The sequence below is a fragment of the Scomber japonicus genome, chromosome 7 (genome assembly GCF_027409825.1).
Source record: "Scomber japonicus isolate fScoJap1 chromosome 7, fScoJap1.pri, whole genome shotgun sequence".
Classification (NCBI taxonomy): Eukaryota; Metazoa; Chordata; class Actinopteri; order Scombriformes; family Scombridae; genus Scomber; species Scomber japonicus.
This window is the reverse complement of record NC_070584.1, coordinates 8799023-8823087: the sequence shown is the minus strand read 5'-3', so window position 1 is coordinate 8823087 and position 24065 is coordinate 8799023. Positions and strand designations below refer to the sequence as shown.

The 24065-nt window shown below is 38.2% G+C and overlaps 1 protein-coding gene across 2 annotated transcripts in view; it reads left to right on the top strand.

The window, feature by feature from the left end:
• Positions 1 to 24065, top strand: part of oca2 (oculocutaneous albinism II) — a 41938-nt gene that overhangs the window by 4282 nt on the left and 13591 nt on the right. For both annotated transcript variants that reach the window (XM_053322734.1, XM_053322733.1), the window contains exons 3-18: positions 592 to 789; positions 1074 to 1131; positions 1875 to 1947; positions 2126 to 2283; positions 2375 to 2457; positions 2789 to 2942; positions 5819 to 5890; positions 6432 to 6497; positions 7107 to 7163; positions 8951 to 9075; positions 10188 to 10326; positions 15233 to 15365; positions 17245 to 17392; positions 17964 to 18021; positions 18198 to 18306; positions 23433 to 23560. In XM_053322734.1, the coding sequence (XP_053178709.1) occupies positions 592 to 789; positions 1074 to 1131; positions 1875 to 1947; positions 2126 to 2283; positions 2375 to 2457; positions 2789 to 2942; positions 5819 to 5890; positions 6432 to 6497; positions 7107 to 7163; positions 8951 to 9075; positions 10188 to 10326; positions 15233 to 15365; positions 17245 to 17392; positions 17964 to 18021; positions 18198 to 18306; positions 23433 to 23560 (1759 nt within the window). The remainder of the gene's footprint in view (positions 1 to 591; positions 790 to 1073; positions 1132 to 1874; positions 1948 to 2125; positions 2284 to 2374; positions 2458 to 2788; positions 2943 to 5818; positions 5891 to 6431; positions 6498 to 7106; positions 7164 to 8950; positions 9076 to 10187; positions 10327 to 15232; positions 15366 to 17244; positions 17393 to 17963; positions 18022 to 18197; positions 18307 to 23432; positions 23561 to 24065) is intronic.

Genomic DNA, 24065 nt, shown 5'->3' with positions numbered 1-24065 from the left:
AACTGCCACACACTTTAGCTATTAAAATAATTATGATGAAATAACATTTCATAAAAATGACTTACAGTAGTTACTTCACAATATATTTGCCATTTAACATATTTCACACATTTTATTGCATAATGTCTTATTTATTTATTTGATATTGAATTGGGGGCTTCAGATGTGTGTCTGTAACTTATCTGTATTGAAGCAGTATTGCAGTTATCTGTTTTTCTACCTGTTATCTAGTTACTGGATCTTAAAAATAAAAGAAAAAAGGATAATCTATTTTTCATTCATGTTGCCATGAATCAGGATGACATGTTAGCAGTGCTGTTTAATAAATGGTACAACTCATAATAACATGATTGTAAAACCCTCCTTACAGCGATGTAATTGACAGTACAATGCATGCAATGAAATTATGATTATAGGTTGCCTCTCTTTAAAAGACATTTACTTGCTGCCCAGTATTAGGTACTTTTTAAAAAATCAAATTGAGAGCTTAAATCCACAGCTGGTGTCCTTAATGCCAATGTAGTGTCTGCTTCTGTCACTGAAAGTATAGTGGTCCATGCCAGAAGGCTGACAGTGATTATTCTTTTTCAGTATAACCTACATGACCCTACATGATCCCAGCTTCGTTGGGGGGGAAGAACTTTGGGATAACAGCTCACTGGACATGGAGAAGAGGTACCGACTGGGCAGTGAGGTCACCAGCCTCTCCCTGTCTCGCTCCAGCTCCTCAGAGAAGAATGATCCTCTGGACAACCTCAACCTCAGCTTCAGACTCACCAGTAGTATGAGGTGAGATGCCTCCTGTCAGATGAGGTCTTGTTTTGACAGTGGAACATTATGACTGACTGGAATATTTTATATACCAATGGTTCCCAACCTTTTCTTTCTTTATCCTTTCATGTGTTCTTCAATACAAAGCCTAGTCTTCTTGCAATGCCTTATCAATGAATAGTGAACCATTCTTTAGTTTTCATTATCTCCCACACTGGGAACCACTGGTATACAGTATACTATCATACTGGCCTCTGTTCTTCTTTCATAATATGTAAATGATCCTTTTTTGTTTTTTTCAGATGCTGCTTCAAAGCCTCCAAAATTGCCACCATGTTTACTATAGTAGTGCTCTGCAGTGTAAGTGGATGTCATATTAATCCTCTGACACTATTGGTGCAATAAGACAAAAATGATACTGTAAAAAAATAAACAATGATTAACTTTAGCTTGGGGTCACAAAATGTACAGATTCTATGTATTATTAATTTCTTGTTCATTCCTATTAACAATCTCAATATCTTGGGAAATCAGCTAATTAACCTTCTTTCTTAGAGTGAGATGAAAAGATTAATACAACTCATGTCTGTTCATTCAATATGAAGCTACGATATAACCAGGAGATGGTTAGCTTAACATCACATAAAGACTGTACACACCTACCAAGCACATTAATAAACACTTAAATCTAGAAATGGTAGACTTATATACTAAGAATACAACATATTAGCTATTATCTATTTAGCATCTGACTGTGGCTGGTTTGCGGTTAACCTCACAGTGTCCTGTAAAGTAACTGTGCCAAGACCTGATACATCAAGAGCTATTCCTAGAATGTAAACCTCCTAAAATGATGAGAGTGATCCCGGAGTCAGTTTCACTGGCTGAACTCTATTACCATTACCTGTGGTTTAGCATACCAACTTCTCTATAATGTGTTTACTGAACATAAGGGAAAACAGTCTATTTAGAATACATTTCATTCATCTTCGTAGATTTAAAAAACAAATATATAGGTTCTTTTTCCTCGGTATCTACAGTATATATGGCATGAGCTGTATGGATAAGTGAGTAATGTGATGTTGAATGTATTCTGGTTTCAGCTGTTCTTCAGCATGTACCCAGATCGAGACAACCCCTGGAGGATGTTGGCAGTCTCTTCAACAGACAGTTTCTGTATCCTTTCGTACTGCATCATTTTCATTTCATCTTCTGATATCAGGGAGAAAAAAGTGACTCCATAAAGCAGAATACTGTATCTGTTCCTATCTGCTGTGCTGCTCTTGGTTTTACAAAACAAACACAAATTACATTCATCGTTCACATTTTTCTCTTAACGGTCTACGTCCAACAGCAATGAATCTGACAGATTTTCGGGACAATGCTTTGCTAAAGCTACAGGTGGGAGGGCCTTTCACAAAAGGGATGTTTGACCTAACCAACCAGGAGTATATCTTGATCCAGGTGGAGCAGACCGAGCCAGCGGGACAACGTAGGAGGAGGGCTCAGCAGGTAAGAGTGTCTATGTGGGACATCTTGCATCTTTTTTTTGTTTAATGGCTTTGGAAGGCTAACTCATTTATCAACTGTCATTTGTTAACAGGTGGTTCATAATTGGACCATTCCTCTCCACAATGAACGAAGTGACCAGATACTGGTGACCAAAACGTTTGAGATGCTCAGCAGGTATTCATAACACTGTAAAAAGACAAAGCTATATAGGGGATGGCTACACAATAAGAAGATCACATCATATAGGCATATCTTTATGGACAGGTTAACATGTCTCAGTAGATAAAGCACATGTAAATGATAAAATGAGTGGCTGAATTCCAATTAGCTGCTTCAGTTTTGTAATTTTCTTATGGCATTTTCTCTCTGCTGCTACACTTCAGCATCAAAGCAATATACACAATAGATTATACACAGCATTTTTTGGACTAGGATTACTAATGTATAATGAAGGAAAAGCATCCATATTCACCCTTGCTGCCGTGACGTTTCCTTTACCGCACAGTGACCCCATCGTCATCACGATCCAGGCCTTCATGCAGGATAATGAGGTGGTGCCGTTATCCATGACCCACCAGTCGCTCTACGTCAGCGTGGAGACACAGGTGGCCATCGCTGGAATGATTCTGGCTGGGGTCTATGTTCTCATTATCTTTGAGGTAAATGGACATGTGATGCTTACACTGTGGAGACATTTGTCTAACAGTGAGCACAAATTAAAGGTTGTATACACCCATAGTGCATTGTCACAGGTGTTTTCACGTTATGTAATTAAACCTCTCCTCCTGTCTGTGGGCGTTTGGAAACTGTGATTGACAGCCCCCTTACTTACTGTTGCTACATCTGTTAAACTGTGCCTTCTAGTATGGCACATATGCAGTTTACGGTGATAATGGTGGCAGCTCTCTGAGAATTCCCCCTTCTCAATATTCATAGTAATTTTCTAACAAATATGGGTCTAAAGAAAGTGGACATTCATTCTAAATACTAGTTTTTGACAATAAAGAAAATACAATAGGCCTTTTTCACAGTGGTAATTTTTACATGTCATACTAGGAATATGAATATAATTAAATGAATGATGCCTGAATTCCATTTAGTTAATCCAGATTCAGGGTCCTGGCATTGTGTTAACACCACTACTTTTGCAGTCATGCATCGTCTTAAACAGTCCAAATCCTTTCATGTCAAATAGATGGGAGTGTTTCACATTTCTGTCATTTTTCCTATAATATGAGATGAACAAAGCATCAATACATGGACTGAGAAGCAAAGCATACAGTTATGCTATAAAGTATAATAGTACTATAGATACTGTTATACTATATTTTTGTAGTAGGACACATAAAGCTTATTTATAGTTTGCATTTCTGAATCATTAACAGACTATTTAAATTTGAAATGCTAAATGTAAATTCTGAATGTAGTCCTAACTAAAATGTAAAAAGTAATTGATTGATTATCAGTTAGTTGATAGTTAATTATTCCATTTAAATTAATGACTTACTAGATATTAGGTAATCATGAATTCCCCACACACTAGCTATCATTAATTTGATGTGTTGCACACTAGCTTCTCATTTTACAGACTTGTTGAGATTTGTGTTCTCTGGACAAACATCTGTAATTTTCATTCATTTCCAGACACTGTTTGGTTTTAATTGGACAGGCTAATCTCCCTGAGCGCGACAAGGTGTGAACTCACTAAAGTGTGCCGGCGGGGGCAATACGTTGATGTGAAAGTCAACAGCGGGTCGTGAGAGATGACAGCACAGTTATGCTCGACACACACACTCATGTGTCAGCTCAGTTACTGACAGGCCTGCTTGCAGAGGCTGTAATTGAGAGTGTGGGGAATGTCTCTAAAGTACAAGAGAATACATACATACATGGCTATTCAGACATTGTCAAGATGTCATCTGTATTCAGCTCTGTCGGGCTGCAGAGGTTTGTTTTCCTCGATTAGACTTTAGTCTGATAAGAACATGACAAGCCTTTTAATGAGTGAGCACATACATTTTCTCTCACATTTAGGATATTGTGATTTTCTGTATGATAAATTCAAACAAAGGGATGTGGTAATTGGACACCAATTTTCTTATTTTTAATGGGCACTTCAGTAAAATGTTCTTACAGAGGTCTAAAGAATCGCAGTTTTCTTTTGTTGTCTTTAACAAAGGCGGAGGCAGAAAACACGGATGCTTTTGTTCGCCTTTATCTGAGCAGATGTATTCAGACAAAAATAAGTTTCTGAGAGTCTGTAGACTAGAGTTATTACTCATCTTCAGTGACCCAGTTTAGTGTTGAGTAGTTCAGCATGGTCAATATGCACTAAAGGCATGTGATTGTTCTTATAAAAAAATCTTTTATAAATGACAGTCCAACTAACACGTAACAAAATAATTTCTTCCTGCCACAATAGATATATTTAGATGTTTTCCTTCCCTCAACTTTTCTTTATTAGCCCTGTTGTGATTTTGAATTTAACATATCTGTCCTTGTAGTTTGATTGTTACGTCTAATCTATGCATAGGATAACCTTATTTTATAGGGGTGTCAGGCAGTATTTTAGTACTAGTATTTTTTCCTAAAACTTACAAATGAGCATCGGGAACAGTCTCAGTATCTGCCAATATACATGAAGTGACCTGCTTTCCTGGAATTCATTGCAATGGCATAAATGTCAGAGGAGCAGCTCTGCTTTCTGATAACACATCCATGCTTATCACAGGACTCAATTTTTAATAACGGGATGCATCATACATGAGTGTGGGGAGGGAGCCTGGCAGAGAGCGACTTCTAGCAGCACCATGGGTTGGGCTGTAATACCTCACAGACACTTTGCATTTCTTAATATTTCACACAGGATTAAATGATGGAGCATCACAGACCTGATGGAGCACAAGTCTCAACAAGATTTCTTTTTCTTGTTATTGCAGCTGTAGACCAGACATGGTTTGAGAATAATTCATTTAAATTAGAATATTTTTTGAAATGACCTCTGTAAATGAGGTGTAGGTAAAAAGAGAATGGAATCGGTTCTCGAGCTGACCCCTGGGGTACCCCAAAGAGCATCTCTGAACACTGAAGAGTTTTCAATCCCAGCTGGTCAAAGTTGTAACATTATCAGCATTGTTTCAGTCTCATGGAGGCCTAGAACAAACGAAAGGTTTAGACCAGGACTAGAATCCAGAAGTCAATGAGTCCTACTGTAGCTGTTATTCTTATGTGACATTCACATTCAGTCTGCTGGAACAACATTTTTATTGCAGCTTCCTCTCAAACTGCATCATAAACCACTGCACATCAGCTTCCAACCAATTATCTTCTTGATGTAGGGTGGATGTAGATGAAGAATATGTGAATCAGTGGATTTTGTGCCTGTTAATGTGAAGGGTGTATTTTGATGTATGTGTGTGAGATTGAAAAATATCATTTGTACCTATACAGTATTTATATTATAATATTTAGATAATGTAGCTTTCTTCAATTTACAGGTATTACATTTTGTTTTTCTTGTCATTTGAATTGTCAGATTGTACATCGCACATTGGCGGCCATGCTGGGATCTTTGGCAGCATTAGCTGCTCTGGCTATCATTGGAGACGTAAGTCTTGTACACTCTTATTTTTTAGTGAGCTGTTAATTAATGATTGATGCCTGGAACTACAGTACTTAGCTTATTCAGACACTACATTTTTGTCAAAATATGTTGGCAAACTTAATTTAATTTGGCTGCCTTTTAGGTTTGAAGGTGTGTGCATGCTGGCTCTCTAGGACACTAATGTGGAGCAGAGCCACTGTTAGTGTCATTAGTTCCACTTCCTATGACAAGTCAAAAACTTGTCTGTGGATAAAGAGTTACAGTATAGCATCCAAAGGCAGGATCTGGGACATAGAGGAGTTACAGCAGTGTTCAAAGACAGTTAACACATACATTTGCTATGAACTTTGAACATTTTTTATACTGTACTGAAAATAACAGTTTGTCAGATCTCAACTACCCTCTGTAGTGTTGCTGGTGAAAGGCATTAATATATCTAACAATAAATAATTGACTCTTTATTTTGTTCTTTTTCTTCACAGATATGTTAACTTTTAAATTATCAGCTGTCAAATCTAATCTATTTTGTTTGTTTGTTCCACAGCGACCCAGTCTGGTTACTGTGGTAGAGTGGATCGACTATGAGACGCTGGCTCTTCTCTTCGGCATGGTGCGACTCTTAAGTATCAGATGTCCCTGTTTACATGTACTCATTATATCTCACTTAGGACAGTCAGGTTTGTCTGGTTATACATGACAGAACTCCATCATTACGTCTTTATTTAGTATTCCTGGACATTTTTAAATTTCCCTTGGCAGTGACATCTGTTTCTGTGGAGGCAAGTGAAAATATAAAATCTTGTCCCCATGGAAACAAACATGTCCAGTTTGGTTTAAAATTGAAAAGTAAGCCTGTGAAGCTGCTGTGAACCCTAAAATCACACTGGACAATCCTACAGGCACATTTTTATCTTTAAAGCAGTTTAAATATTCAGATCTCATTATTCAGATAATTATGGAGGTTAGTGACACCTAAAGTTCACATTGATGCATGAGCACCAATGGTATATCCCTTTGGACAAATTCCACTGTCATCAGCTGACACTGAAGACAATTTATCCTAATTTACACTGTACCTATACACACCACATTATACTATATATAGATCAGTCATATTGAACTATTTATGTTATACATTATTTTAAGCAATTGCTCACTGTCTATGATAGTTCAAATTATTATAATGTTCTTTTTAACCAACGTGTCCTGTTTCTTACAGATGGTACTGGTGGCCATTTTTTCAGAGACTGGCTTCTTTGATTATTGTGCTGTGAAGGTGAGTTTGGTTGAATGATAATAAGATGAGTCACAACACTAACATAGACAATTTAACAATCTGTGGAATATAATAGAGATAGCAACATATCATTTTAGTAATATATAATTTGTTGTTGATTATTAATTTGAGTGACTTATTGTTAATGTGGCTTTTCAAGTGTATGAAAATAGCGGCCAACTTGTGACTGGTGACAGTCTTTTGCATGTCTGCACTTTTTGTTTTGACTTAAAAGATATACCTGAGATAAGAAAGGCCTTTACAATATAAGATGACCTAACAAGTTTTGATGCCCATCTTTACATCCTGACTCAAAAGTACAGCACTATAGGCGCTCCCCAGTAGCCTGCTGGTTAAAGATGCATGCCACGTAACTGCAACATCTGCAGTTTGATTCCTTTGTTGCATGTCATTCCCTGTCTCCTTCTCATCTCGTTTCCTGTCACCTCTAAAAACTTACACTGTCCAATAAAGACATGAAAAATAAAAACATGGCCAGAAATATACATAAAAAAAGTACAGTAATATAATTGGCTGACATGAGTGCCATGTGTTTTGTTTTGTGGGAAAGTTCAGAAAACTAGGTCAGCACTGTCTACTGAGACAAGCTCAATTTGTTCAGTATTTCTTATTATGAGAAACAGAAAACATGTTTCTTACTGAAGGTGTTCTCAACATGACCTAAGAGACATCCCTGTTAATACTCTGTTTCTTAATTCATAGATATACTGTAGAAGTGAATTTAACCACAGACTTATATCTGCTCTACAGTATTAACAGTAATATCTCTCATGCACATTCTCAAATGAGTGTGTAATTCAACAGTAGAAGATAAGACCTTCATCCTCCCTGTACAAGGTCAACATTTCCAACCATTATAAAAACAGCTCTGCAATGCTCAGATATAATCCTGAATATTCTTCATAGATAGTGGAGGAGGGTGAATGTCTTTGTCCTTCAGGTACAGTAGCACTCAGACCTGGAGAACAGAGACATCATGCAGGCTCATGAATTTTAAGTGTGAGTTGGGTAGCCACTCCAAATTGAAATACCTTCTCAGGGAACAGCTTAACAGCTCTGACACACTGTGCCATGACATACAAAGGGTGGCCATCCTGAGCCACTCCCATGGGCTTAACACTGGTATTAGCATTAAAGATTTGGGGCTTTAGGAAGGTAGTGTTTGTGAGTGAATCTGGGCGTAATTCTGTCTCAAATGACTATTTTTGGAATCCTACCATTTCTAATACCACTTCATTGTATTTTCTGTTGTTTGTCATTACACTTTTATGTAAAGTTAAATTTTCAAAATCATGATAAAGCAGCAGCAGTATATAGATATATGATTATATGTGTCAGGAAGTAAATAACTTGTTTGACTGAGTAAAAATAGACACACTGAAAGTCTGAAGCCATATTTAAGATCAGCAGCTGGGTTCTTGATTTGTTTTATTTTTTTATTCTTCCACAAAAAGCACCAGCTCATAAAACATGACATTAATGGCTATCCTACTGAGTGGTTATATTCCCTATAAACTTATTATTTAGGTTTAAATCTAACATGCTTTCAAGTGTTCATTTATAATATTTGATAAGCTTTGAAAGCTTGAAACACATCTCAGACGTGTCAGAACTCCTGACAGTAACACCACTCAACCATTACTTTAACCCAGTTTCCTTAGATTTGAAATCAGTCCTGCACTCAAGCTCAAAGTGAATCAACACATCAATTTCCTAGTTGCCAGTAACATCAACTCATCATCCTATTATTGTGCTTGTGTCTGCAGGCTTACCAACTAGCCAGAGGAAGAGTGTGGCCGATGATCATCATCCTCTGTCTCATCGCCGCCATCCTCTCTGCTTTTCTGGACAATGTGACCACTATGATGCTCTTCACCCCTGTCACCATAAGGTACAGCCATTTAAATGTTCCATTCATCCATTATCTACCGTACTCTGCTGCATAGTGGATAGGTGGAGCCTATAAACTGGTTACATGAGGTGAGAGGTGGATTATATTTCAGGGCCAATTTAGAATCTTCAATTCACAAAGCTGACTGTCTTTATACTCCACAGTTAAATGTGTTACAGAAACTAGCTATGATATTTCTTTCCAACAATCCTTTATGAGCAGTAGAATTATAGTTTAGTCATCTGTAACCTGACATTGTGTGTGCTGTGTAACTTCATAATAGGCAGAAAATCAATATTCAAGGTCTGGTTCAACATTTAAATCTTAGACCTTCAGGAAAAATAATTATATTCAGCTATACAGAATACTTTCTTGCTGTGTAGTATTGTAGTTTGAAATAAGTTTCAGTTATCAAGCTGCTGTTATTCCATTGTTTTGCTTCTATATAACTTACTTATTTAAATCCCTTATCCCTTAACCCCTAGGTAAATCTTATTCCTCCCTACTGATATCTTAGAGTAAATGTATCATCTTATACAGTACATTTAGACAGTTTGATAGAGAAATATATATATTTTTTTACACAAGCTTGCTTATTTTTCCCATGATTTTTCCCCCTAAAAGTACTTGTATCAAACAGTTAATTAATATAAAGTAACATCAATCCAGAGGTCAACACCTACTCCCTAAAAAAGAGAAGAAACACACATCACATTCCTAAAAAACAAAACTGCTACAGAGAAGCTACAATTTACTCTAGTGTAATTAATCAACTGCACATGTGTGTGTATACCGCCCACCTCTGCCCCTCCCTCATTGTTAGCATCTCTGTTTTCTGCCCTTGAATTGAGTCTTTACAGTGAAGCATTATTAAGTTCTCAAAGCTAGTCTTGCTTGAAGAAGGTCACAAGATATTCCACTTAAATTACTACACTAAATACACACAGCACAGATTTGTGGTTATCCTGCACAAGCTCAATGTTAAAGGACCAATGTTTTTTTTTAATATTCAAATATCCTTTTTTTTTTTTTTTATTCCTATGTTTATTTCTCCCACTCGTTGCAATCTAATCGGGGCTAAAGGGCTTTTCTGTCTCTATCTGATTTTGCAGGTTGTGTGAGGTGCTTAATCTAGACCCCAGACATGTCCTGATTGCAGAAGTAATCTTCACCAATATTGGAGGGGCTGCCACAGCTGTCGGAGATCCACCCAATGTGATTATAGTATCAAATCAGGACCTGCGCAAAGAAGTAGGCACTTTCACAGCTCTCTGACTAAACTTGCACTAATATAACAGATCGGCTCAGAGTAATCTGACACATGAACCACATGCCTGGTAAAGCAAACATAATGCTCCTTATGTGTTGAGAGAATAATAAGATGAAGGGAAAATATTAGTCATGACCGTCACCTCTATCCCTTTATTAAGCTCTTTTGTGTTGATAATCAACTGTTCCTTTGAATAGAGGCAGCAGCGCTAGGTTAATTCCTTGGACTTTGTAGCAACTCCAAATGCTTAATTACACTTGAGTGTTGCTTGAAGATTTTAAAGCAGACAGTCACTAAGGTCAATGCCATAATCAAAAGATGAATTAATACCCTTATGATTTATTGTGTTTGTATTGATTCATTTTACCCTTGCCCTCAAGGAATTGAGATATTTTCCACAAGAAAAAGTGCTTAAATATATCACAAAGCCTCTGACTAAAAACAAGCAAACACTGAATGCCAGTCGAGTGCAACCCTGTACATACATACTGTACGCCAGAATGAATAGATGAACATCTTTGACAGCGTGGTTGGCCCGTTACTACTCATAATACCATAATATGTGTGACTACTGTTTTGAAAACCTCATGTTATGACAAGGTGATTATGAAAGGAGCATCACAGCAGTGGCAGTAATAAATGCATATTGGGAAATGAGGCAGGCAGTTATTATTCCAAACAACTCTGCAGTGACAGATTGGGGCTGAAGCACCACTTTAAAGCTGAATATTAACATGATATCAAATGACTTCCTGTAACGCCGGTCCCACCCAACTCTGCAGCTGCATGTAGCTTTTAGCTCTTCTTTTATAGGTTTACTGGTCTTGATTTATGTTTGACAGCAAAGTACTCCATTTGTAAGTCCATGTTGCTATGGGAATGTTGGATGTGTAAATATGCAGCTGTTTGCTAACATTTCAGTCATAAGAACTAGATCAGACGCAATGACGCAATGATTATTTCTGCCCTCTAGTGGTCATAAAAACCCTCATTGCAGCTTGACCTAACAAAACACATGACAGTTCCTCCAACAGGCTGAGTTTATCCTGCAAAATGAGAACTTACCAGCTGCTTTACTGAAGAAATCTCAGACTGCTGCCATATTTTACATTGTTCCAATCCATTTGTTGGTTTGTGACATGATGTTACAAGCAGTGTAGCATGTTGGAGATTTTTTCCTGTTAGCTGGGAAAAAGGGTTTCATAAATTCAAGGACTGTTTTGTCTCTCCTCATCAGAGTAAGTACTGCTCTATCCTTCAACTCAAGTTAAAAATATGTGAAGGGAATTTGGAGGTTTTCACCTGACAATGACAAGTTGTGAGCTGCACTTATTTCTCTCTCTGGATTTTTTAAAATACCGAATAGGAAGCTTTTCATTGAAAGCATTTGTGGTCATATTCTCAAAAGCTCTGATATAAGCTTGACATTGCACACACACTCTTAGACAGGTGCAGACATGCCTGTGCCTCATGAGTGTACACAGTGGATAGATTTAATAATCTGTGTTTGTCGGGTGGTACATGTGTTATCTCTGTTCAGCACGATTTCTCTGTGTGTGTGACTCGTGACCCTTATTTATGTTGATGTACAGTTGATGAATGGAGACATAGTGGCAGGGAAACCAATTTCTATTTTTGCTGCTGCCATCATAAATCACCAGAATTAACAATGTCAAAACAGTAGAGGAAGAAACTGTAACTCGTTCCCGTTTCAAGGTAAAAAAACCTAGCATGAGCTTCTTATTGTCAAACGATTATAAGGATAAACATTACCCAGCTGTACAGTACTGGAGAGAGTCAGAGAGGTTTATTACAAGCAACGTAACAGCTCTCCTCTGACACATTTGATCATTTCTGAAGCCTGCATGGAGTAACACCTTCCTACTGCTTCCCCTTTCCTGAGAAATACTCACCTACACCTCAGCAGCAGCTGCTTACATAGGTGTGTAACAAGTGGCATGCTGGTGCACACCACAGACCCTTTTCTTGGAATTCATCTGAAAGCTTGAAGATGAGACGGTCTCAATCCTGATGCAATCATGTATGAAACCATGCAACCGGACGCCCGTCTGTGGATGACGCATATCACACTTAGTTGAGACCTTTTTGACAACCCACTGTATGTCTGATAATGTTTGAAACATGTGAAAAAGAAGGATTTAAAAATGTTTATATTTAACAATTCTTCATTTCAGTAAGCTAGTCTCCTTGTAAATATGGAAGATATAGAAGCAGAAGTAGATTCATAGAAAAATCTACCCAAGAGATGAACATGCATCATGGAAACTTCTCTGATTGGATTTAGGTCTTAAATATAGATCTACAACTTAGTCTGTTGTTTGATATATTGTAGATTCCCACCAGAACAGGACATCTCATATCAATTAAAGCCTTAAGAAAGCCAAGTCTCATTGGTACGCCTCATGAACCTACATTTAATGTTAGTTTTGATAGTGTAATTGACACTGAAATTAGGACTAAAATGAAAATTAGTTTACATATTGTGACATAAAAATGATGTCAGCAGACAGCAGTGGGAATAATAGGAGCGATAATCAGAGCAGTCTGTTGGTGTCTGAAAAGGGCAATGACTTCTAGGCTCTTCCCATAACCTTCACTCTTCTTATACTCACAGGGGCATAATGCTACATCACTAGAAGATATGACATTTTCCCAGCTGCTTGATGTGGCATCTGTTCACTGTGCATGACATTTTAGCCTTTGCGGGTGCAGCAGTATGTGGTCCCCTCCGGTATACAGTAGCTTCTACCGGATCGGTCTCTCACGATCCTCTGTCCAGTTTGTCTTGGCTGCGTTTCCCAGGTGACAGAACCGCAGGGACACAGCGACGCACTCACTCAGTCATGTCTGGCCTCTGATAAGCACAGCTTGTGTGTGCATGCATGGTTTGCCCGCCTGTTTGTTTGTTTGCATCCTGCTTGTTTGTGTCAAGGGGATTTCGGGAGAAATTCAGAGATAGAAAGAATGGCACAGCTGTGAAGTGTGTGTTTAGGTGATTCCGCCCCTCATCAGAGTGTCCTTGTATTTGATTTGTTACAGAGCACGGTAGCATGGCGCATACAAAACCTCTGCCTCCTGTTGGTATAATTTCATTGAGCGACTCTGGTGGTGCCCCGTGCCAAATGGATCTCCTCCAACCAGTCAGAAGAGTCGTTGACATTGGCTCTGAAATATGGACACACCAGGGTCACAGTTTATGGCAGCAAACAGAGATACATTACAGCAGCAAACACATAGATAAAACTTAGATTCTTTAGCTCTCAGGTTTCTTGTCCCTTCCTACGCTTTGCAGCAGTGACCGGAGATGTCACAGAGATTCGTTGAAGTGATAAGAGTTTTCATTTAAAGCCGGTTTGCATGAGCTGCTAGCCTCGACCCACAAAGGCCACATAGGACTGAGGGCGGGTCTCTTTTGGAGACATGAATAAAGAGGCAGTCAGACTTGTACTGCATAAGAGGAAATGAGGGAGCAAAGTGACAAAACGAGTTTGCATGAATGAAGGGAATCATTGGCATCAAATCTGTTGTAACACTAATGAGGTATTTTAAAGGTCCCATCCAAAAGTGTTATGTGATATATAAAAATACTTTGTTTTGAGTAGGAAGATTCATTTATTTTGTTAAAAAATAATTAGAATGACACCAAAATCTATGAATAATAAAATATTTCATGTCCCAAAAGCTTGACTGTTGGACACAAGATGTCTCCTACTTCACTAAAAGGTCAATTCTCAGTGTAATGTTTGCTGGAGGTTGAAAGTTTACACATCACAGTTCTGTAACACCACCTTGATCAGCTCCAAACTAGCTGTGATTTCACAGATAACTATCAAAAGTACACGCCTTTATCTCAGAGCTTCAGTCACCTTGGAGAAATCTTCTTCTTTCAGCAGATAATTGTGAAAACAGCCTTCTAGTGTCAAACCTTGAACATCAGTTAGTCCAGGGGTCATGCCCGACTCAATTAAGAGTAAGAAAAACACATTTTAGACTGGAAGTTTACTGCACACAGCTCTTACTATAGAGTACCTTGAAATCAAAAGCACTGACATAAGCTTTATTTTTCACACTCAAACCGTACCTTTATTTTAAATAGTGTATTTGTTGATTTGAGTTATGGTTTAATGGCAGCTTATTTCATTGTAGTGCCCTCCTCTTACTTTACCTTGGACTTCTGCTGCAACTTTAAATTGCAAATCCTGTAGAGGTCACTATTAACCAGTTTTATCACTGACTCTCTGTAGCTTCAGTCTTGACACTGTGCATGTATAATAAATAAAGACTGTAAGAATCACTCACAGCCCAAAGTCAGATATTATAACATGCATTTTAAAGGCTTTCTTTATTTAATTTGGCATGTTATGTAGATGATGCCATAAGAGGACACATTTTTAATAATGCATCTGATCAAATTATATTCAGTGTAAAAGATTTGCTCTCAATTTGAGGACAAGCCCAGCTGGGAGCTGTTATTTCTAAATCACACAGGAGGTAAGATATGCTTCATGCCAAATGGGAACTTGGTGAACCTAAAAAAGACCTTAAGGAAGCAGTTATCACCAGCCTGTTGCGTGCAATAAACACATTTCATTTCCTCAGACTGCTGCCACATCTAAACCTGTTTTAGTTCATGTATTATCATGTATTATGGTGATGTAACATACTGATTAGAGGTCAAATGCACCTGTTGTTCTACTGCATATCTCAGAGAATCAATAGTTCAGCTTATACTAACTAGATGCTTTATCCTTTATCACTGATGGTTATATATATTAAGGGAATTTTGGAGCAGTCTTTATTTCAAAAGACTCTATTGTTCATATTATTAACATGTTATTACTTTATTTATTTATTACCCTCTCACAGGGGATTGATTTTGCCAGTTTCACCGGCTACATGTTCCTTGGAATATGTCTCGTCCTTTTCACCTCATTTCCCTTCCTACGGATGCTCTACTGGAACAAGAAACTCTACAACAAAGAATCCATCGAAATTGTTGGTGAGTCAAGACATTTTTTTTCGAAAGTAATTTTCCACATAGACACTGATTTTTTGAGGCAATGAAGGTTGCTGTTGGGTAATGGGGTTATCATGATGTCATGGGGCTAAGTGCTATGGATGCAGCACAATCTACACTCAATTATGAAGGTATTTTATTATTATAAAGGGTAATAACTCCACAATAACAGCTGTGTACTTAATGCTACCACCCTCACACTACAGCAGCTCACCTTCTCAGACGATGCAACGACCTCATAGAAACTTCATTAACTGAGTATTAGAGCCTCAGCTCTCTAACTCCCACATGTAGTGTATAGTGACCTCTGAACTGAAGACTTCCCCCTCTGTCTCAGGTAGTTTCCTCAGTGTTCCAGACATTGTCATCATGTACTAGTTAGTAAAGGGGAAGATCCTTCTGCAGTTGTGATGTAATGGATAAAATGGTAGTGGTTTAAATGTATAACTAGGTCACAGACATGTTTTAAAACGGGTTCAGTTAAAGTATGTGCAGTGCCTGTGTTGCTCATGCTGTTAGACTCTTAAGTTCAACATCATGTACTGGGGTGAGACACTTTCACCTTTTGCCTCTTTCACCAGCTCCGCTCCCTCCAGAGTCTGGTGAAACACCCAGAGTCCCCGGTGCCATATGGCTCATCTCAGAAAAAGCCCCTGACTCTGACATTCAGCTGTTGGCTTTGACTATTTGGCAGCGAAAAAAACGGCTTCACTCTTCCAGAGAGCAGCCTGAGAGCAGCACAGGGTCTCCATCTTGGTTTCACTGTTACTGCAGTCCAAAACTCACACTCTGAATTTCCTTTTGAAAGTGTGCTGCTGTGTAAACGATTCCACTAATCTGGCACACCGTAGCTCTTTAATATGTCTTCTTAATTATCCATTAACGAAAGAGAAAATGATTTGGTCCTCCCCTCAAGACTTGCTAGATTGTCCAGAGGTAAAATAAGGTAATTTAACAACCACATGGTTTGTTTGGTTTGGATAGTAGCTGTGTCGTCCATCCTGGAATCTATATGGTGCAACTACAGAATTTTGAATATGAGACCCTAGGGATTTGCATAATGGCCAAACTAATAAACAGGGATAATTGTGCAAAAAAATGTTTTCAGTTTTTCTAAAGATACAGTCACCTCTTATCAGTGTTTACCCACAATACTGCACTGTCCCCCCTCTGAGACAACCTCAGCAGGGGATCATTAAAACAGAGACCACCGAGCTCCCCAGTCGTCACCACGCTGCAGCTCCCGTTTAAGAAGGGAGCAAAATCGACTGTTTGGAACTGCATCATCACACTGAGCCACGGGCAGATTGAAGGAAGTCACTGCTGATCGCTGTGGTGACTGTTCAATGCGGGCCTGATAGCCCATCTGTAAATCCCACCCTGTGGAGTTTCCGCTTCCCCCGCCAACCCAGTCCACCTGGGAGAGCGTGAAGCTAAATCAGCTCAAAGCCCCTGCCACGTCTGGTAATTGTACAGATTCGCTTACATCCAGTTAGATCCTATTAAGGTCACCTAGCAACCTTCTTGAAAAAGGATAGCACCTACTGATATCTATGCAGGCGTCCAGCTCCCTCAGGCCGTATCTCTGCCTCAACACTGGCTGATCCTGAGCTGGTCAATGTGTCCATTGCCTGGCTGCATTAGGCCCTCAATGGGGGCGCACAGCGTATTGACTGAGAACATATTAATATCCTCTCAGTCAGCCTCAGCTGTAGGAGCTATGACCAATCAAATCCCCAACTGTAAACATGCTACACACTACTATAGAGCTCCACCTTTATAATGGCAGTGTAGTTCCTGTGTTTAACAGACACTAAACAGGCATCTTTCTCTCCTGATCTGTTTGTTCTGTTCCCTTCAGAGCTGAAGCATGAGATCCTGGTCTGGAGGCAGACAGCTCAGCGCATTAACCCCGCCAGCCGAGAGGAGACAGCTGTGAAATGCCTGCTGATGCAAAAAGTCCTCAACCTGGAAAGTCTGCTCCGCAAGATGATGAAAACCTTCCAAAGGTTAAAAGACAAACAAAAAAAACAAACAAATATCTTGTTATTGCTGAAAACACTGTTATCACCTTACACACAAACACATCTCTGTACTGTTTTTCCCATTTTATAGAGGAAGCAACATTATTATTACTGCATACTGCATTCATTATGATTATATGACCTTTTTTTATGTGTGCTCATGTTGTTGAGTTTATTATTGGTAATTTGATAGTTTAAAACATGACACGTAGCATTTTCTTTTCTTTTTTGTTGAAAAGACAAGGAAGTCCGAGAATAGTCCAATAATAGTTTCCTTTATTTGTGCCCTTGTAGCATCCGCACAGCAATTATAGCACAAGTCCAAAAATACACTATATATAACACTGGAAAATACAAACTAAATCAATATATATATATAACATTAAACAAATAAAAAACAGCATATATACTGTTCATACAATGCATGCTTTTACTAATATTTTAAACCTTTTAAGAACATGATTGGTCTATATTTTAGACTGTATAATTAAATATTTGTTTTTTTATGATGAGAAATGAAATTAATACAGGATTAACATGTTACTGTGTCTCACAGACAAATTTCTCAAGAGGATAAGAACTGGGAGCAAAACATTCAGGAACTGCAAAAGAAGGTAAGCTTTCATCTCAGGCGTATTGTAACCCTCTAGGATTGCGGCACATTGATGTTATCTCAATAATGGAGTTGGCCCTGTCTTTGAAACTTCCTTTAAAACAAATACTGTCAGACATATGATAAAATCTGCCTTTTCCCCCTATTCAGAAAGAATATATATTTTCTCCTCCACAGCACAGAATAACTGACAAGGTTCTCTTGGTGAAGTGCGTGTCCGTTCTTGGCGTGGTGATCTTCATGTTCTTTCTCAACTCCTTTGTTCCCAGCATTCATCTTGATCTCGGTAAGCACTGAAGTGTCTCATTACCGCACCGTTTTTTGCAATCCCCACAGGGTGGTTATAGGGTCTGTCATGTAATTATGAAAAACCGCTTCCTCTGTCCTCGCATTTGAAATGAGCCCAAATAATGGGCTGGCTAGCAAATCCAACCACCAAATTACATGGATATTGAGCTGCATTTAGCCCCATTATATTACATCTATATATGCACTCTAACTTCAAACATTTGTTGATGAATATTGTTCTGGTAAGACCACACTAGGAACATTGATACAGTATTTTCCCAAAATCTTATTTTAAATTCTCTTTTTGGGGAGTTTCTCTGCAGAGATTTGCAGCAATAAAACTAATCTAAAACTAAACTCAGAGCTGTAAAATCACCAGTAAGAATCACATAAAATCTCCAACCATAAAAGCAATTTAAATGCTGTATAAAACCATTATACAGTGACTTCATAATCCTATGAAATGCAGGTCCTAACAAAGCACTGGCAGCCAGATGAGACTGTCAAATTCACACATCAATGATTTACATTGTCTTTAAGCTGCCATAATCAAATTTAAAATAATGAGACTGGATCAAAAGACTTGTATAATATGAAGGCTGGAGCTTGCAGTGACAATCCCACAGAGGGTTATTACCTAAATCTGCTGTTCCCTGCAGCTCTGCGTAGCTCCATAGCATCCTTCAGCTTATTGTTTTGGTTTTCTGGAGCCTAACTTTCCCTATTTACACTCTCACAGCTCTCTGCAAGGTCGACTTTTGCAGCAGCAGCAGCAGCAGGAAGGATTTTTCAGCAAAAAACTTTAAAAATCCTCTCTACTCTAAATGTCGGTGGAGCTGAAAGTAGAGTGAATATTGGACTTGTAATCATCAGATGGACACAAACATGACTCCAAATGAATGCTAATGTTAGTCCATATCCGCTGGATGTGTAAAAAAGCAACAGTGTTTTGTTTTTAGTTTGTTTCTGCTGCAACCAGGCAAGGCAAGGCAAGGCAAGGCAGTTTTATTTATATAGCGCATTTCATACACAATGACAACTCAATGTGCTTAACATAAAACAGAAAAACATGTAATTTGAGAAACATTAAAACATACAATTAACCCCCCCCCCCACCCCCCAAAAAACATGCCTTCATCATTAATTTGTAACAAATCTCAGTGGTTCATTCTGTGTCCATTAGAAATCCATTACTTAAAGGTTGTAGACCTGTATGAATATGACAATCAGTCGCTAATCAGCTGATGTAAGCATGACGTTAGCGCTCTGCCTGAACAAATGCAAACCTCTAAATCTATGTTGCTTGCATATATTGTTCATGTTAGTAAATCTGGACCTGTGGTTTAGGGTGAGGGTTACATCTTGTCCGTCTGTTGCCTCTGACTGTGATGTCTCTGATGTATGCTCAGCAGATGACCTTAACAGCATCTCATTAATGCTGAAGCTATCCCTAAATGGAGATGACCGTCTTCATACACACGCTGTCATCTCTCCCCTCGCTGCAGGGGCCATTCAGTCACCAAACATGCTCAGTTAATTACAGGCGTTGCTCAGGTTACCTCTCTGTGACATTTATTAAATGGGAATGACCCCACATCGGTGTGTTTTCGGTCCCTGCGGAGGGATAGGCGCCTGTCCAAACATGACTCTCGCTAATGCATGCAGTTCACAGTCAAGGCTGATCACTGCAACAAGCCCAGTCCGTTTATTCACACTTGTTTTAAGAATGGAGCCTCATTAAAATGTAATTACCTTCACACAGTAAGCTTTAATTTCAGTTTCATTATAGCCTGATCATTTGATCCTTCTTATGTGACTGTACTTATATAGGCACAACTTTGGTTAGGATGAAAACTCATTAATCCCTGTGTGGAAATCAGGAATGTATATGAAAGTCATAGATAATGTTAAAAAAACAAGCATGGCCGGATCTACCATACGGGCCCTTTTTTGGTCAGGCTTCACAGAAATATGAGATTAGAGTTGACCCATTCTCTTGATGCTGATAATTATTGTGGCTGTCGGAAACCTTGTATGTCCAAAATGAAATATGGAGTTGCATAGTTTCCACCTGACAGCAGCATTATCCAATCACAATTTAAAAAAAATTAAGTCTCATAATTGACAGTTTTATTGTCAATTCGATGATTGATTAACAGGCATCAATGCACTGTGGTTAGGTTGTATGGAGTGTTTGGGAAAAATGACCAACTTGTGGAAAATGGACAGTGCTAATGGTAACCAAAAGATCAGCAGGGGCTGCCAAAAAGAAAGAAAAAACAAAAAGAAAAGGATGAAAAAGAAGTGGCCGCAAGGAAAAATGTTCTGCAAAGAAATAGCTTTTCTGAAAGGCTAAAAATGAAGAAGAGGAGGTTGGAACATAAATTATTTATATTGAAAAATCTTCTAAATTTAAGATTGATCTTTAGATACTGGCTGATTAATGTTAAAATTCTGTCTTCGGTTACATTTTGACATTTGAATGACTTTCAAAAACTTCAGCAGGAGTTTTTTAAATGATATTTTTTAGCCTTTATTATTAGACAGTTAGTGGCATAAAGGCTGTTAGGAAACGAGGAGAGAGACAGAGAGAGAGACATGCAACAAATGTCCCTTGCCAGTTTCGAACCAGGTACCTTGCGGGTATGCATGCACTGCACTGCTATTCTCTGACCATATGTTTACACATATGTTTACACATGCTGGAGCACAAATCTCTATATGATTTGAATTTGGCCTTGTGTTAATTAATTTTGTTGTGTACCTTAAAGACAACAGGGGTGAGACATCTTTCACAGCACATTTCCTGCATCAGACGCTGCTGTCTTGTGAATGATAGATGAGTCTATCATAAACCGATCAGATCCGCCTAAGAGCTCTTTTTAATTGGAGAGCTCTTTAGGTTTGTTGTCTGCTGCTTGCATCTATTTTTTGTCTTTTTTATTGTTTTATGTTGCTCGAATGAAACATAGAACTTTGCAGTCATCTGTGTGTTGTTATAATCTGCTAGATGCTACAGGGGAGTTTAATATCTTTTATTAATCGAAGTAGTAGTAGTTGCTGAAAAATAGAATATTTGCTGGAGGAGACGTGCATCAGAATGAATCACATGAAATTTGAATTTATTTGCATTACATTTACATTTCTTTGCAGTATCACACTGAAGCATAAAAGCTGTTAGAAAATATCAGCTGAGAGTTGGCTTAAGATGTATGAACAGACTCCATCTAACAAGAGAAATGTCACACTTTTCCTCTAATGAAGACCAGCTGTCCGTGGGGAGAGTGTAGCTGGCAGTAGTGTTTTCTAACCCTGCTGACCCGCTCTTTGTTTCTTCTTTGTACTAAACTCTTCATTTCAACCTCATTTTGTTCCTTCTGAAGACTGTAAAAAATTATGTAAATGAAGAGTATTGCTGACTCCTTAGATCTGCTGCTAACAAGCAGAACTTTAGCTTAAGATATGTTAATATAGAAATTCTCTTTTTATTTACTAGTTTTATGTGTCAAGATTTCATGTTTGCATTCATATGATGAACTTCCACTCATTGATATACTGTATATGAACAGGCGGATATACACTAATACTGTGGACAATCCTCTAAAGACATTTCTTTGTTTCCTACATGCAGTTGAAAATAGCTGGACCTTGTATGCTAATGATACACAGGCAAAGTTTTCAGACATTTATAAAGCTTTAAAGCACTTTACATGAACAATTGAAAGAAGAGGGGGTCGCTCATAACTCAAATAACTCTGCATTTCTTCAACAGCCCTTTTTAGTGTCTTTCAGTTCATTGTTTTAGGCTTGTTTAGTTTTTTTTACACTCACAGAGCTAGCTTAGTGTTAGCTAAATGTTTCTGGAAACTGGTGGCTAGAAACTTTAAATTAATGCTAATGTTGCTTTGTGTGTCTGTTATAGGCTATGTGTGAATAAGGAACTGTCTGCTAACACGCTCGCTACGTCAATTTAATGGTGTGATATGTCAGTGTTTTGTTTTTACAGGTACGAAGTTGCGCTACTCCCATATCTGCCAGAAAAAAAAAAAGTTTAAAGAAAGCTTTCTCAAAAATACTTTCTCATTAAAAACGATCAACTATGAAAACAGTATTCATCGGACATTGAGGAGATTTGGTGGGCAACAACATCAAGCTAGCTGCAATCTTAACAGCAACAACAAAAAAACCTTAAACAATTATAAAATAGTCATAAAATTGAAGTGAATAACTTTGAAGATGTTTTTAGGAGTTTAGACTGTGTACAGAATCTTCACCTTGAGAGAAAAGCCAGTATTGAAACCCCCCCACAAATATCCAGCCCCAGATCTCTTTCCTAACTCTGTCCGAGGCTAACAGCAGCCACTCAGCAGTTTCTGAGCATGCAAACATGCTGTGAACCAGCAAAAATGTTGATCCTCCTTTTTCAGTCTTGATCTTCTTATCAGTCAGTCTGTGTCTGCCATCTTCCTCTGTGGCTCTCCTTTTTGTGTCCTTCTGTTGATTCCCATCACTTGTGAAATTATTTCGCCAAAGGCCTGGGCCAAGGCAATTACCGGTGCTCACCTTTTTAATCAAATTTTCTCCAAGTGGATGCACACTCTTCCATCTTTTCAGAAAACCCTCTCTAATTGTAAATATCAGCGGGCCGGTGCCAAATTGTGTCCTCTAGACCACAATGTGTTGAAATTTGTGATAGTTAATGCAAATTATGTCATGTAGCACTTAATGGTATGATCTGTTTATTAGATTATAGTGATGGTATATGCTGAATCCTTGCAATTTCATTTTCACATACACATTTGTTTTATGTATTTTTCATACATTTATATGGGTCAGCAAAGACAATGTAAAGAATTGAAGGTACAGTAGGAGCACTAGCCCTGGATGTAAAGATATTTAGCATCTGTAGCTACCATTGGAGAGTTGTGATTACAGACACATTAAGTAAATGAATAGCAGATAGAAACCCATTATAGTGTAGTCTCCTAACTATGCACATGGATTGTGTGTGATATTTTCCTTAGTGTGTTTTACTCTCATGAGGTCATGAAAGCATCTTTACATAAGTTTGTTTCCTGGCTTTAAAGGAAGATGTCAAATGTTTTTTCTTCTTCTCTTGCTCAGGTTGGATTGCTATTCTGGGTGCACTGTGGCTTTTGGTTCTGGCTGACATCCAGGATTTCGAGATCATCCTGCACCGAGTGGAGTGGGCAACGTTATTGTTTTTCGCTGGCCTTTTCGTTTTGATGGAGGTATTTATTATACAGTCCATTTTTATTTAGATTTTTTTTGCATTTGACAGTGAAGCAAGATTTTGGACTCCACTCAACATACTACAACTTCTATTTGTCACACAAGAAAATTATAAGAAATAAAATGTGACCCAGAACCAAGATTAATGTTGGGTACCCGCACTCACCTCTGACAAGCATCTTTACAAGATACTAAAGAAAAACAGGATCTTTGCATAGATCTATCAGCAGAACACAAATTCAACCTGTCAGTGACTTTACAATCTGAAAAGTAATTATCTATTTCTTTACCCATGAGCCTCCCAGTGAAATGATGAGATAAAGTGTAATGTCAGCACAATGTCTGCTGTTGTTGTTTCTCTCCTCTGAGTGTTTGGTACAGATGGGGGCCCTGGCAAAGCTTTTTGTTGGATGCATTAAACATTGTATAGTGGTGACTGTCATATCAATTTTTTGTTGTTTTCAGTGTCAATAATGATAAAAAGAATAGATGTGTTCTTGTGTA